The sequence below is a fragment of the Anolis sagrei genome, chromosome 2, assembly GCF_037176765.1.
Source record: "Anolis sagrei isolate rAnoSag1 chromosome 2, rAnoSag1.mat, whole genome shotgun sequence".
NCBI classification, from domain to species: domain Eukaryota; kingdom Metazoa; phylum Chordata; class Lepidosauria; order Squamata; family Dactyloidae; genus Anolis; species Anolis sagrei.
In genome coordinates, this window is record NC_090022.1 from 103,400,997 (window position 1) to 103,416,783 (window position 15,787).

General features: G+C 40.0%; 1 protein-coding gene across 1 annotated transcript in view; it reads right to left on the reverse strand.

The window, feature by feature from the left end:
* The window catches only part of LOC132765565 (serine protease inhibitor dipetalogastin-like), a 37,620-nt gene that overhangs the window by 20,347 nt on the left and 1,486 nt on the right, over positions 1–15,787 (reverse strand). Inside the window, exons 3-6 of the mRNA XM_067464805.1 lie at positions 14,985–15,178; positions 12,005–12,044; positions 11,065–11,192; positions 9,010–9,061 (exon numbers count right to left, since the gene is read on the reverse strand). Coding sequence (XP_067320906.1) covers positions 9,010–9,061; positions 11,065–11,192; positions 12,005–12,044; positions 14,985–15,178 — 414 coding nt within the window. The remainder of the gene's footprint in view (positions 1–9,009; positions 9,062–11,064; positions 11,193–12,004; positions 12,045–14,984; positions 15,179–15,787) is intronic.

Below are 15,787 nucleotides of genomic sequence, written 5' to 3' on the forward strand. Positions count from 1 at the left end.
GGAGGAAACCATGAAAATGAACAAAATCTGGCTACTAGTATTAAAAAACTCTAAAATTAAAACAGCAAAACAGCAGAGGGAAAACAATCTAATCACCTCTCAACAAAAGATTGATCCAGGCACTTCCAGGCTATCAAATGCTAATCAAGGTGGTCAGTTGAAACATTCACACCTAGCTCCAGCAGACAGGAGTCCTTTGTCCCACCCTGGTCTTTCCACAGATATATAAACCCATTTTCCTAGTTCCAACAGACCTCGCTACCTCTGAGGATACTTGCCATAGATGCAGGTGAAATGTCAGGAGAGAATGCCTCTAGAACATGGCCATATAGCCCCAAAAAACCTACAACAACCCAGTGTGAAGTTGGTAGTGCTACATCCAGGAGCAGAGGAAAAGACATCATTTTTACTCCCACCATCACTTTCCTGCCGCAGAATGGTTTTGAATACTCTTCTTGTAAGTATTCTTTTCAGGGCAATAATGATAATAAAACATATGACCCAAGTACCTTGCCTTCATCAAAAGTTGGCCAGAGTAATCAATGTGGTAATTCCAATGTGAGAAGGAGATTGGAGCCTGCATCCCCTTCTGGATGGGATTTATGGAGATGGATGAGATTAAGGAAAAGAGAGGTCAGAGATAAAACAAAGTGTGCAAGGCTAGCTGTAATCTTAACAGTTTGGATATGTTCTCATCTTTTGAACAAGCTCTTATGCATCATATTTTCAAGCACACAAAAATGCAGCTCTTTTCCACATGACTGCAAAGTATATCTTAGTTCCAGGCATGTTATTTAAGGAGATGATATAAAAAGATTTATTAACCTAATTAGCTAAAATGCATCTGTATCTTTCAAAGTGTTATCTGGCCATCTTGAGGTCTGAGCATGTTCACCCTTAAATGTTAAGGTGGAGTGCTGTTGCCATCATGTCTGGACAATGAACAGTACATGCATTGTGCCCATTGAAGTGTATATAGTCCTGCCCATCCGTTGAAAGAAGTATCTCATTCAACAAAAGCTTCTCTAACTACAGGAGAGAGGACACAGTAATTTTCACAGGTTCCCCTTTGAGCAGATTTGAGGGTACAGAGGCTACAGATGGAAGGAGGAATTTTCAAAATGACTTTTTGTTTTCGTTTCTGGAAGCTCCTCTAGCTCAAAAACTCTACAACTGGTGGATAGTTTTCATTGAGCACAAATTGAATTTAAGAACAAATCAACATAACTATCTTGTTCGTAACTTTGGGGAATGTTTGTGTATAAAGTTGAAAAACAGTAATAAAATGTTATCTCCTATATCAGAGGTAACCTCCATGCCATTCCCTGTAAATCTCATGGTCTGGTCCACATCAGTATTTAGATTATGAGTTAATCAATGCTAACTTCATTAATCAAATATTTCAAATTATTGCTATAGAAATTAGTGTCACACAAGGCAGGTTTGCAAAATATGAAAATGTGTCTCATATATCTATATCTATATCTATCTATCCATATATAGATAGATATATCACCTCATTTTATATGGCATTTACTATATGGTGGACTTTGACAGGGGATAACTTTAGAAAGATAAATTTTCAAAACGGTATTGCCTCCATAGTCTCCCTCCTTTGGAAAATCACTCTACCGCAAAAAGATGGAAGATGTCACTGTGTGAGGTTGCTTCAACCAGTTGAAACTGGATCTTCCAGTTTGTAACAGTTCAATGAATATCGTAAAATCCTGAGGTATAAGGGAGTGTTTCTTCCCTTTTCCTCATTAAAAAGTCACATAAGGAAGTTTGAGGAACAGAGTGGGGGCATAGTTGACGAAAACCGGCTCAATGGTTGTAAAATAATGCAACAAAGAGTCTACATGGCTGTATTTAGAGCAAGGCTGACATTGTGTTCTACTCTGAAGAAGACAATTCTCCACAAGGCATTTTGTTGTCATAGTTGGAATCACAGATGGCATCCCATACCCACCAGGATATATTGCATAGCTTTTCCAGCCTTTCAAAATGCTTTTTAGACCTGCATCCTTGCTCAAATCAGTAATTCAATTTTACTAGCAAAACAGTTTCTTTGATTTCAGTATTTGGGAAGTAGTGATGAAATTTCTCTCTAAACAATGTTAAACAATCAGCAATTAGTGAGCTGATATCACAGTTTAACTCACACTCAGCAGCTTAGGAAAACATTTCAGATTTTTCTTCTTCAATTTCCTTTCTAAAGTGTTAATTTGTTTCTCATAGCACAAATTGTATCTACTACTGTTAAGGTATTATCACCTTTTCCTTTCAAGCTGGTGTTTATTTAATTCAAATGATCAAATATGCCAGCATGATATGCCAATTTTGTGCACCAAAGTTTGTTCTGAATTAGGGCCCTTGCACACAGCCCTATATCCCAGAATATCAAGGCAGAAAATCCCACATTATCTGAGTGTGGACTCAGATAACTCAGTTTAAAGCAGATATTGTGAGATTTTCTGCCTTGATATTCAGGGATATTGGGCTGTGTGGAAGGGCCCTGCGATAACTCATGTTACTGATTTTCCTCATAATGTTTAAACATCAGTTACCTCCTCTCCCCCGCCAGACCAGTTGGGAGCGCAAAACACGGGAAGACCAGCAACTCCTCTACTTGGGCTCCACATCCCCACTTCAACTCTTTCACCACCCCCCCCCAAAAAAAAAACCCTTAAAAACCCTTACAAAGGAAGGAAGGGAAAGAAAGGGACATGAGATAAGAAAGGAAGAAAAGGATTGGTGAAGAGAAGAATATGAATGGAAAGAAATAGAGGAGGAAAGAAAGAGGAAGGAAGGGAAAGGAGGCAGGGATGGGAGAGGGAAGGAAGGAATAATAATAATATAGAATCATAGAATCAAAGAGTTGGAAGAGACCTCATGGGCCATCCAGTCCAACCCCCTGCCAAGAAGCAGGAATATTACATTCAAATCACCCCTGACAAATGGCCATCCAGCCTCTGCTTAAAAGCTTCCAAAGAAGGAGCCTCCACCACACTCCGGGGCAGACAGTTCCACTGCTGAACGGCTCTCACAGTCAGGAAGTTCTTCCTAATGTTCAGATGGAATCTCCTCTCTTGTAGTTTGAAGCCATTGTTCCGCGTCCTAGTCTCCAAGGAAGCAGAAAACAAGCTTGCTCCCTCCTCCCTGTGGCTTCCTCTCACATATTTATACATGGCTATCATATCTCCTCTCAGCCTTCTCTTCTTCAGGCTAAACATGCCCAGTTCCCTAAGCCGCTCCTCATAGGGCTTGTTCTCCAGACCCTTGATCATTTTAGTCACCCTCCTCTGGACACATTCCAGCTTGTCAATATCTCTCTTGAATTGTGGTGCCCAGAATTGGACACAATATTCCAGATGTGGTCTAACCAAAGCAGAATAGAGGGGTAGCATTACTTCCTTAGATCTAGACACTATGCTCCTATTGATGCAGGCCAAAATCCCATTGGCTTTTTTTGCTGCCACATCACATTGTTGGCTCATGTTTAACTTGTTGTCCACGAGGACTCCAAGATCTTTTTCACACGTACTGCTCTCGAGCCAGGCGTCCCCCATTCTGTATCTTTGCATTTCATTTTTTCTGCCAAAGTGGAGTATCTTGCATTTGTCACTGTTGAACTTCATTTTGTTAGTTTTGGCCCATCTCTCTAATCTGTCAAGATCGTTTTGAATTCTGCTCCTGTCCTCTGGACTATTGGCTATCCCTCCCAATTTGGTGTCGTCTGCAAACTTGATGATCATGCCTTCTAGCCCTTCATCTAAGTCATTAATAAAGATGTTGAACAGGACCGGGCCCAGGACGGAACCCTGCGGCACTCCACTTGTCACTTCTTTCCAGGATGAAGAGGAAGCATTAGTGAGCACTCTCTGTGTTCGTCCACTTAACCAATTACAGATCCACCTCACCGTAGTTTTGCCTAGCCCACATTGGACTAGTTTCCTTGCCAGAAGGTCATGGGGGACCTTGTCGAAGGCCTTACTGAAATCCAGGTACGCTACATCCACGGCATTCCCCGCATCTACCCAGCTTGTAGCTCTATCGAAGAAAGAGATCAGATTAGTCTGGCATGACTTGTTTTTGATAAATCCATGTTGACTATTAGCGATGACTGCATTTGTTTCTAAGTGTTTGCAGACCGCTTCCTTAACAATCTTTTCCAGAATCTTGCCCGGTATCGACGTGAGGCTGACCGGATGGTAGTTGTTTGGGTCATCCTTTTTTCCCTTCTTGAAGATTGGGACCACATTGGCCCTCCTCCAATCTGCTGGAACTTCTCCCGTTCTCCAAGAACTCTCAAAGATGGTTGCCAATGATTCCGAAATGACTTCCGCTAGTTCCTTTAATACTCTGGGGTGTAGTTGATCTGGCCCTGGGGACTTGAACTCATTAAGAGCGGCCAGGTATTCCTGGACGACTTCTTTCCCAATTTGGGGATGGATGTCCTCCAATCCCTCATCCACTCCATCTTGCTGAGGTTGAAGACTCTCTTTTTGTGAGAAGACCGAGGCAAAGAAGGCATTAAGTAGTTCTGCCTTTTCCCTATCCCCTGTCAGCATTGCCCCATCTTCTCCTCGAAGAGGTCTTATCGCCTCCTTGTTTTTCCTTTTTCTACTGACATAAGAATAGAAGCCCTTTTTATTGTTTTTAATGTCCCTGGCAAGTCTGAGCTCGTTTTTTGCTTTAGCTTTGCGGACCTTTTCCCTACAGGTGTTGGCTATTTGTTTGAATTCTTCTTTGGTGATTTCTCCCTTTTTCCACTTCTTGTGCATGTCTCTTTTGTGTCTTAGCACAGTTAGAAGTTCTTTGGACATCCATTCTGGCTTCTTTGCACTTGTCCTATTTTTTCTCTTTGTTGGCACGGTTTGCAATTGCGCCTTGAGTATTTCACTCTTGAGAAATTCCCATCCATCCGTAGCTCCCTTGTCTTTTAGTATCTGTGTCCATGGAGTGCTGCTCAGCGTTTCCTTCATTTTTTGGAAATCAGCTCTCCTAAAGTCCAAAATGCGGGTTTGACTTGTCTTAGTTTCGGCCTTCCTTTGTACCTCAAATTGCAGGAGCACATGGTCACTTGCCCCTAAGGATCCTACCACTTCGACCGCATCGATCAGGTCCTCCGCATTTGTTAGGATGAGATCAAGAGTAGCCAATCCCCTTGTTGCCTCTTCTACCTTCTGGACCATGAAATTGTCTGCAAGGCAAGCGAGGAATTTGTTGGACCTTGTACTCTTGGCCGAGTTTGTTTTCCAGCAAATATCGGGATAGTTGAAATCGCCCATGACTACTACATCTCTTTTCTGTGCCTGTTTGGTCAACTGTTGGCAGAAGACTTCATCAAGATCTTCCTCCTGGCTTGGGGGTCTGTAGTAGACACCTACAACGACATCTTTTTGAGTCCCAGTTCCCTTGATTCTTATCCAGATGATTTCAAGCTGGTTTCCCAGATTGCTGTCTTGAATTTCTTCTGCAGCATAAGAGTTTTTGACATATAAGGCTACTCCGCCTCCTCTCCCCTTTGTTCGGTTTCTGTGAAAGAGGTTATACCCCTCGATATCTACATTCCAGCGATAGGAGTCATCCCACCAGGTTTCAGTGATGGCTATGATATCATATTTGTGGTGTTGTGCTAGAAGTTGGAGTTCGTCTTGTTTATTTCCCATGCTCTGTGCATTAGTGTAAAGACATGTGAGCCCCTGGGATCTTCCCTTGAGCTGTTTAATTGGGATTATTGTGCTTTTGGTACTTGGTCCTTGTTGTGTTATTATATGAAATATAATAACTTTATTTTTATACCTCGCCAACCATCTCCCCTAGGAGACTTGAGATGACTTATAAGGGAAGAAAGAAGGAAGGAAGGAAGGAAGGAAGGAAGGAAGGAAGGGAGGGAGGGAGGAAGGAAGGAAGGAAGGAAGGAACGAACCTAGAGATACTACAAGTCGCTTCTGGAGTGAGACAATACACCATCTCCAATGATTTTCCCCATATATCGCACAGATGTTTTACCATTCTGTAAGAGGCTTCTATTTATAAATATGTGAAAGATCCAGGGTGGGAAAAAGATATTATTTTCTACTTGAGCCAAGTATGAATGCTGCAATTGGCCACCTGGATTACCTTTGAATAACCTTGTACCTTAAAAGCCTGGCTTCTACTAGCTAGCGGGAAACCTTTGGTGGGAGGAGGTCCCTAGCTCAGATTGTTTCATGTCTGCAAATCCTCTGTTTTCTGAGGACCAGAGCAACACATGGCCGGATACAGTCTGTTTCTCTCATAAGAACCAACTTGGATGCCATCATTGACGTATAAGTCAGTTATGGCCATCCAGCAACCTTGTCATTACAATGGATCAATTTCCATTGGTAGATATGACTGATGTTGACAAGCTGCTCAGACAAGTAAAGACAATCTGCTTTATTGATTCCTGCCATCTTGGCTAGTTGTCCAGGGAGGAGATACAATTCAGTTTCCATACAACAGCATTCCACACAACATTTCTCAGCAAGGGAAACTTTCCAATTTATTTAAAAGAAGCAGTAGCTAGACCAGTGGTGAAAAAGTCCTTCCTGGATCCTCTGGACCTTTTAAGTTACAGATGAGTCTCTAAGCAGTCTTGGATGGCATACACTTCTTTGACCCATTTCAAACTGGCTTCAATGCAGGATATGAAGTTGAGACTGCTATGGTTGCCCTAGTGGATGATCTCCGTCTAATCACTGACAGGGGAAGTGTGTCCGTCTTGGTGCTTCTAGACCTCTCAGTGGCTCTCGATAACATCAACCATGGCATACTTCTGAAACGCTTGGGGGGAGGGGGATGGGTTGGGAATCAAAGGCACTATGTTGCAGTAGTGCTGGTTGTATGTACCTCGCAAGCCAGTTCAAGATGGAGATGCTCAGAGATAGATGTTCCTCAAAGAAGGAGCTGTTCTATCTCCAAGGCTTTTTAAAATTGACATGAAACGGCTGTGAGAGATCATCTGAAATCATGGGGTGGGATACTATCAGTATGTTAATGACACCCAAATGCATTTATCTATGTCTCAAAAAACAGCTTTAACTAAGGATAAATAAATCTGAATACGTTTAAAATAAATGGTTTTAGTGTAAATGAATATATTAAAGCAAGAGGAAAAACACATAGCTCACAGGTTACCCTAGGCCTATGGGGTGCCTATTTGATTTATCCAGCTCCTCTGTGCCTCTACCAACTTTCTGACCGCATCTTGGCCTACGAGCCCACGAGGACCTTGAGATCGTCTGGGGAGGCCCTTCTCTCGATCCCGCCTGCATCACAGGCACGGCTGGCGGGGACGAGGGAGAGGGCCTTCTCGGTGGTGGCCCCCCGGCTGTGGAACACTCTCCCGGCACACATCAGACAGGCGCCCTCCCTCATGTCCTTTCGAAAAAGCCTTAAGACCTGGCTGTTCGAGAGGGCATTTAATTAAGTGCTAAGCAACAACATTACGGTAATGAGAACTGGAATGGTATAAGGAAGATGAGACTGGCTATGATTCTACTAAGAGACGAAGCGGATTTTTATGTAGTTTGTATTTGTCGTATAGTTATATGTTGTTGATACTGGCCTTTGTAACTGTCTTTTTATGTGTACTGTACACCGCCATGAGTCGCCCGTAAGGGCTGAGAATGGCGGTTAATAAGTGCATCAAATAAATAAATAATAAATAAATACTAGTTGCAAACATCCAAATATTTTGAAGAAATAAATATTTTTGGCACAACTTTCTTACTTGCACATTTGTGGTAAAATCTGCAATCTAAGGCGCAAAAGGCAGTGCCTATTCACTGGTTCTGATTTGTGTACAGGTTTCTATTAGGCCTGGGTAACAATGGAAAAATTTGTTTCTAAACTCGTTTCGTTTTTAGGGGTCCATCGCGTTTCGTTTTTTAAAAGAATTCCGAAATTTTCCTTTTAAAAATTTCAAAATTTACGAAATTTCGTATAATTACGAATCGATTTGTTAATGGCGGACGCGATTGTGCAATATGCTAAAAAAAAAACCTCCAAATGGGACAGGGGGAACTTCTGAAGCTTCCCTCTCCCTCTGTTGTTGTCTGTTGGTGTGATAAAACAAACAACAACTATAAAACTTGCACCAGACATGCGAAAATAATTACGAAAAAATTTCGAAATAATAACAAAACAATTACAAAATAAATTGAAAAAATTGTTTCAAATCTAATTTACTCCTCACACTATTCCTGCATGGCTCAATATTGGATCGTAAGCTAATTTAAATACGAATTAATAACGAATTACGAAATTAACGAACGAAACCGCCCAAGCCTAGTTTCTATGCATTGCATTCATGTTGGTAAAAAAAGGATAGACTCATCAAGCTTTAATTCATTTTATTGAGGCAAGATAACATGTTTGGAGCCAATGAATTTGAACACACAAAAATTGGGTGGAAATCTTTATGAAGAACTCTTTATTATTTCCACGGGATCACTACTCTGGCCTCCTGCAAATGTGCATAAGAAATTAAAACAAAGAATTAGAACACTTCCCAAGGCAATCATTTTCAAAATTTGGAGGACACACAAAAGTACTGCACAAAAGTACTGCACAAAAAGTGGATGTACTCAAAGAGAAAGTTGCTATTCTATGGGGCACCAAAAGAAAATTGCTGGGGAAAATATAAGACTTTAATATTTATCAAAAATTAATATTGTGATAAGAAACTACATGACTTTCAGATATTGGATCCAGTAGGACTTGCATCTGAGGAAACATGATCGGGATTTTGTTAGTACCAAAATGAATATCAGTAGATTTGCAGAATATCTTCTGGCATTGAACTGTTTCAGGCAGGCATGTAGCCGGGAGGGGGCGGGGTGCGAAAAGGCTTTACTAGTACATTATTTAGACTGTTATGTTTATTCATATCATGATCTGATCACCATGCTCAACATATCTCATATGCATGGGGGTATTGGGTTAACGATACAAAAGGTTTGCTAGGGTAGACCCTCTTACCTTTCCTATGCAGGGTCCTTCTTTTTTTATGCCAATCAGTTTCCCAGATGACCTGAAATAGCAGAGTGGTTTGTATGAATGATATTATGAAAATGTATTCTGCCTCATACGTTTCCTGTGGCCATAGCAAGTTACATGCAAAAATTGCTTGAGCACTTTATTTCAATTGTTTTTATTCCCATATTCTCACTGTTGAAATGTACAGTTCACTGTTGAAAATGTAATAAACATGAAATAAGTGACTATAGGACAGCTGCATGCAAATGCCAGATTACAAAGTATAACCTAAGAAGAGCCATCAGGGAGAGAAAAAGAAGAGGTTGCAAAACAACAACAACAAGAACAACCCCAAAATGGTTGCAAAATGCTGGCTAGGCCATAGATACAGGCCACAAGTATGTATGAAGTATGCTTTAGAACAGAGATAGGGATCATGTGATCTTCCAGATATTGTCGGACCACAACTCCCAGCAGTTTCAGAAGTTCAGCAACTTTTGAAGGACTACATGAGTCCTTCCCTTACTGAAGAGGTCATGTGGAGTGTTGAACAGTTTCCTGCCAGCTTGTGAGACAGAATCTGATGAGGTTGAGAACAAAACTCACAGCATATCTGCCCTTCTCTTCCCTCTGACTGTAGAAAAGGTGGACTCTATATCCCACTGCAGCTACATGTCAGATCCAGATCTTAGGAGATAGTACAAGGGACTGGAAGGAACTCAGTATAAAATGGACCAAGGAACTCTGGTAATCAACCTCATTACATTGATAAATTTCCTCCTCGTAGGACACGTCAGCCTCTTCTCACTTCAGTCTCTTATCACATTTTTCAGGGTTGAAAAGAGGCAGAAATATCCTGAAAGGAGGGAATTCTGAACACAGGCTAGCAATTGTGTTCAGAGTTCCTACCTCTTAACTCCTAACCTTTCAGTTATGGTTCCAACTGTAAAACAGGCTGGTGGGAACCATCAGAGGTACCCATCCTAGTTCATTGTCCAACTGTCAACACTCTCTGGAGCACTGTGTCTTGTATCATTTGGAGTTTGGGCAGAACAATATTATCCCATGGGAAAAATAGATTTAACCTGGAGCATTGTCTCTTGTTTCATATGGGGTTTGGTGCAGAACAATATTATTTCTTGGAAAGACATGGTTTTAACCTGGAGTACTGTCTCTTCTAACATATGGGGTTTGGTGCAGAACAATTTTCTCCCATGGAAACTGGTGTCAGTCTCCTTTAATGTAAGGGGCTCTGGGAAGAGCAAGGGATCTCTTGGCTTTTGGATATTGTTGTTTCTCCTGATTTTTAAAGAAGTAATACTGACTGTGTGATAATGTAAGATGAATGCATTGCCAGCTCTTAGGTTTCCACATGTGAGTGTGTTGGGGAGGCAGAACTCAAAATGTCATTGGTGATGATATAAGAGGGGCTTTTCTCCACACTAAAAGGACAGTCACCCGTGCTTTCCCATCTCAATGTGATGAGGTTGTTGGAAGTTGACCTATTACTGACCAATGACATCCATCATAAATGTCTTATTTTGCAACCAACTTCAGGCTTGAGGGTTGGCAGTGCCTCATCAAAATTTTCCCCGAGAAATCCCTATCCCCTCTCAATGGGTCCTAGTGAGCCTAGGGAGAGGAATGACCATGTTCAGCAGCCTGGAGTGGAGCGATCAAGCCAGTGTTTTATTTCCACAGTGCCACAGAGTGATGTTGCTAGAGGGAATTGAAATGGCTAGATCAAACTGCCTGCATTACTTAGACTACTAAACTAGAATGCATCTTTCAAGGAAGTGAGCTCAGGGAAGGTGGTAGATAAAATATCAGCCTGACCAAAATAATGAGATCTTTTCTTGTGACCAAGGATGCCAGACATTTCACTTGCTATGTGTCTGGGCTAGATCAAGAAAAGATCAGACTTTATGGGGCCAAGGTGGTATACGAATTGCTCTTCTCTTTTTATTTTGTTTTTAGTGAAGAAGCATAGGTCCATGCAACAGGTCTATAATGAGTAGCTGTTGTCTTAACACAGCCCATTTTTAAAGTTAAACTTACCGAATTTTTACACACAGAAGGCATGTGTTGGAATAAGTGTTGCCATCAGTGCCACACACAGGTGCATGTATGTGGGAACAGGCTGTCTTTTTACCCTTTGGCGGTTCTGGAAACTTACTGCAGTCAACCTATAAATACATTGTTGACAATATGAATAAATGCAAGTTAATGGACACTGGTTTTGAGCAAGTGTTGTTAACCAGCTGAATCAATCTGGGAACCACAAGTTCTTGTAGAGCAGTGGTTCTCAACCTGGGGTCCCCAGATGTTTTTGGCCTACAACTCCCAGAAATCCCAGCCAGTTTACCAGCTGTTAGGATTTCTGGGAGTTGCAGGCTAAAAACACCTGGGGAGCCCAGGTTGAGAACCACTGTTATAGAGGATATCTACAAGTCCCTTACCCATCCTGTTTTCACATCACAGCCTTCACCAGACTTCAAAAAAGAGAAATAAATGGGTCTCGGAATGTACTTTCCCTAAAAGCCAAGGTGATGAAACTGCAGCTGCCATACTTTGTCCATGTCACAAGGAGGAAGGACTCACTAGAAAGGTCAGTAATTCTTTGTAGAGTGGAGAGCAATAGGAAAAGAGGAAGATCCCCTTCCAGATGGTTGGACCCAATTGGAGAAGTCAGGGCCCTGCAAGACCTGAGCATTGAGAACAGGGTGACTTTGAGACCTCATTTATAGGGTCACCAGAAGTTAAAGTTGACTTGAAGACAATTAGCAGAAACCATAAACTCATTCGGACCTATACAATGTTCAAAGTTGTTCCAGAGAAAGAGCATAGGAAAGCATTTTCTTTTTGTATTACTCTCTACCCACTAGATGACAAATAATTGGCAGAGGACAATCAACAAAGAAGGCAAATAATTGTTTAATCTACACCCTTAGTAATATGGGATGGTTTTGATTTCAAATTAAATAAGAATGATACTTACACATTTTCCTTTGTGGGCTAAGTCTATTTTGGCTCCACCTCTAGAAAAAGAAACCTGAGTTAATTAAGAAACTGGCTGAAAGTGTGATTTAGAAACAAAGCATATAGTACTGATGGAGTGTAATTGTAAACAATCTTGGAAATTTATTTTTGGAGGTAAGTCCCCAGATATCATGTGTGGTTTGCTCCCAAGTAAATATGCAAAGGATAGCATAGTCAAACTTACACCCTTGCCTTGCAACATTATTTCTTTCCTCTACAACAGAGATGAGCATGTGGTGGACCTGCTGTATTATTGGACTGCAATTCTTATCATCCCAATAATTGACTTGTTTGCTACAGCTGCTGGAAGTTGCATACCAAGAATCCACATGTTTTTGTGTGATATGTAATGTTATTTTATGTGATGTGTTTAATAATGTTTAATGTTTTACCAGGGAAGGGTCGATTTTGATGTTTTATATTCTTTTTTTTATCAATGGCATTGTATTGTTGCCAACACTGTGAACCGCCCTGAGTCCCCTTCAAGGATTATACAAATACCGCAAAATAAATAAATATATAAATATCTGGATGGTCACGAGTTGTCAGTTTTAATCTACTTCCAAGTAAAACCTCTCAACTGCTTATTTAAGAACAAATTTGGAAGAACGTATTCAAACCTTTCTATTATTTTTGTTCTTCCAATTGTTTGACAGTTTTGTAGATGAGGCTTTTGTACTGCAACTGTCTTGCCTTAACTGGAGCTCTCCAGATGGCATTATCTTTAGTTTTTAATTGTTTTGTTACTCTACATTGTTATTCTACATTGATTTTTTTCGCTAGAAAATACAATCTGTCAACATGGAAGGAAAAAAACCTGCATAAACTCTACTGATGGCTTGGGCAAAACTCAAACTTAAAATCTACCATGAACCTCAACAGCACTTTGTGAGGTCATTTCTTAAGGTTGCAAAATTTCATGATCTGATCCCACGTGTCCAGTTTACATGGACCATCTTGAAAGAGGAGACAAGAGTGCAAAATCTCCAGTTTTGATGGGTTCAGCTCAAGCAGGAAGAAAACTCACTTTGCGACAATCTGGAGGGGTTCATTGATTTGTTGAGCATGGGATCACAAGACCAGACAAAAAAGCTGAGTTAAAGAAGGACCACATTATTGATTTAATTATATTGTAACAAGCCTGGACTAAGCAAGAGGGGGAACTTACTCGATGTGGGTTTAGCTATGGCTCAATGTCAATCCTTGACTACACCTTCAAACTTACTTTCGGCAAAACACCTGACTCAAGGTGCAGTCCAAATGTGTTGCTGAAATCTGTAGAGTTCTATATATTTACTTAGTTAATTTTGTCCTGTCCTCAGTTGTAGTGCCAAGTGTCAGAATTTATTAAGAGAAAACTTGATGACATTGCTCAGAGCAGCTGTGGTTGCATTTCATGTATAACCCTTAAAATGCATGTGGTAGTAATCTCAAGGTTGGACTTCTGCAATATGCTATGCATTTGGCTACTTTTGTAACCAGTTTGGAAACTCCAAATAGTTCAAAATAATGCAGCCAGATGGATTATGAGAATATCTAGTAGTTTCCGTCTGGAATAATCAGGACTTGGAACAAACCTGATCTGGAATCACTGCCATTTATCATAATCACTGTCATATATCACATCATGTCTCCTGCATATGTCATCAGCTGGGGACTCCTCCCCCCAGCGCCAACTGCTGCTCTGGACCACAGTGAAGACAGAGGGGGCCAGGGGATAGCTCCACCTTTTCTCCTGTGCTATGCTAATAATATAATATAATGTAATATAATATATTGTATATACATATAATATTTATAATATTATAATGTAACGTAATATAATACTAAAAATGTATATATATAATGTAATATTACTAATAATATTACATTATAAAGGTATAGTACAATATAGTAATATTTAATACTGATATTGTACTATGCTAATTATATAATATATTGTATAGATATATACAATATATCTGGAACTCTCTGCCCCGGGGTGTGGTGGAGGCTCCTTCTTTGGAAGCTTTTAAGCAGAGGCTGGATGGCCATTTGTCAGGGGTGATTTGAATGCAATATTCCTGCTTCTTGGCAGGGGGTTGGACTGGATGGCCCATGAGGTCTCTTCCAACTCTTTGATTCTATGATTCTATATCGTGTAAGCTGCTCTGTGTCCCCTTCGGGGTGAGAAGGGCAGCTTAAAAATGATGTAAATAAATAAATAAATAAATAATTATTCCTGCCATTTAGAATAGTAATGCTTATTTAGATAGTTTTGTTGTCATTGGATAGATGTATTCTTTCTTTCTTTTAAAAAAAGAAATTGTATTAATTTTTATATAAGATGCAGCGAAAGAGTGAGAACAACAAAGTATAGGAAAGTAAGGAAAGAAGAAAAAAGAGAGAAGAGAAAAAATAATAATAAGAAAACATCATAAAAAAGTCCTAAAAATATATATAAACTACAAAAATACACCCACACACACACACAAAATAGATATATTCTTTCTGATTTGAACAGCGAGCACCCAAAAATCCTTGTTTTAATTTTTAATGTTTGAAAATTTTAATTTATATTTATAATTTTGTTGTTTATCCAATGTCAATTTGCTTTGTACTGTGATTGTTGTTGCTGTTGGCATCTAATGGTTGCAAGTTGTAAAGTGCCCTGAGTCCCCCCCTCGGCAGTTGAGAAGGATGGGATAGAAATGTATGAAATACATAAATAAATATTTAGATTTTTTTTAGTGAGTTGATTTGGGTCTTACTCCAGGAAAAAAGCAACATATAAATTAAATGTGTGTGTGTGTGTGTGTGTGTATACACACACACATACAGATCCGATCTATGTTAAATATTTAGAGTTTCCCATTGTCCCTTTTGGAAATTATGCATTGGTTAACACCTTTCATGATTTCACCAACTCGTGCAAATGAGTGCTGCAAGAAAGTACTCACAGGATTTCAGCACACAGCGAACATTCATTGCCATAAGTTTTGCCATCAGTTCCACAGACTGGGTCACTTTGAAGAGTGCAGATTATTGGAGTTTGTTGTTGTTGTTGTTGTTGTTGTTGTTGTTGTTGTTGTTGTTGCTGCTGCTGCTGCTGCTGCTGCTGCTGCTGCTGTGGTTTATACTTTTTGCAATCAAGCTATAGAACAATGACAATGAAAAAGAATAAATACATAGTATCACAATTCAGGAAAACTGTTTTTGCCCACAAGAGAGAAAATACCTTTTCTTCATTAGTAAATATACTACTTTACCATTGGCTACCTTTACTTAGTCTACTAGGAGTTGTAGTCCATCCACTTCTTGAGGGCCACATTTTGCTCATTCTTGACACACAGAGTAATATGTTTTTAAGGGGTATTATTAAAACATAGCTTAAAGAACTCCTTGTATCACTTTAGTCAAATATGCTGGTGTTTCAATGATTGAACAGATACGTGACATAATGAATGATTGTGTTTTAGGAAGTATAGATTCATCTGTTTTTTCTCTAGATTGTCCCACGAAGGAGGACGTCTGTTAAATAAGAATCGAAATTGCTCTAATGCTCCTCCCCATTAAAATGATTTGTTTTGCATGCTTTAAAAGTGTATTTTCCATTTTTTCAAACTAAATCAAGTTCAGAAACATGTTTCTTAATGTCTGTCTAAAAGGACTGGAGCTGTCCAGCAGTAATCATAGGTATGTATTGTCGAAGGGTTTCATGGCCGGAATCACTGGGTTGTTGTAAGTTTTTTGGGCTATATGG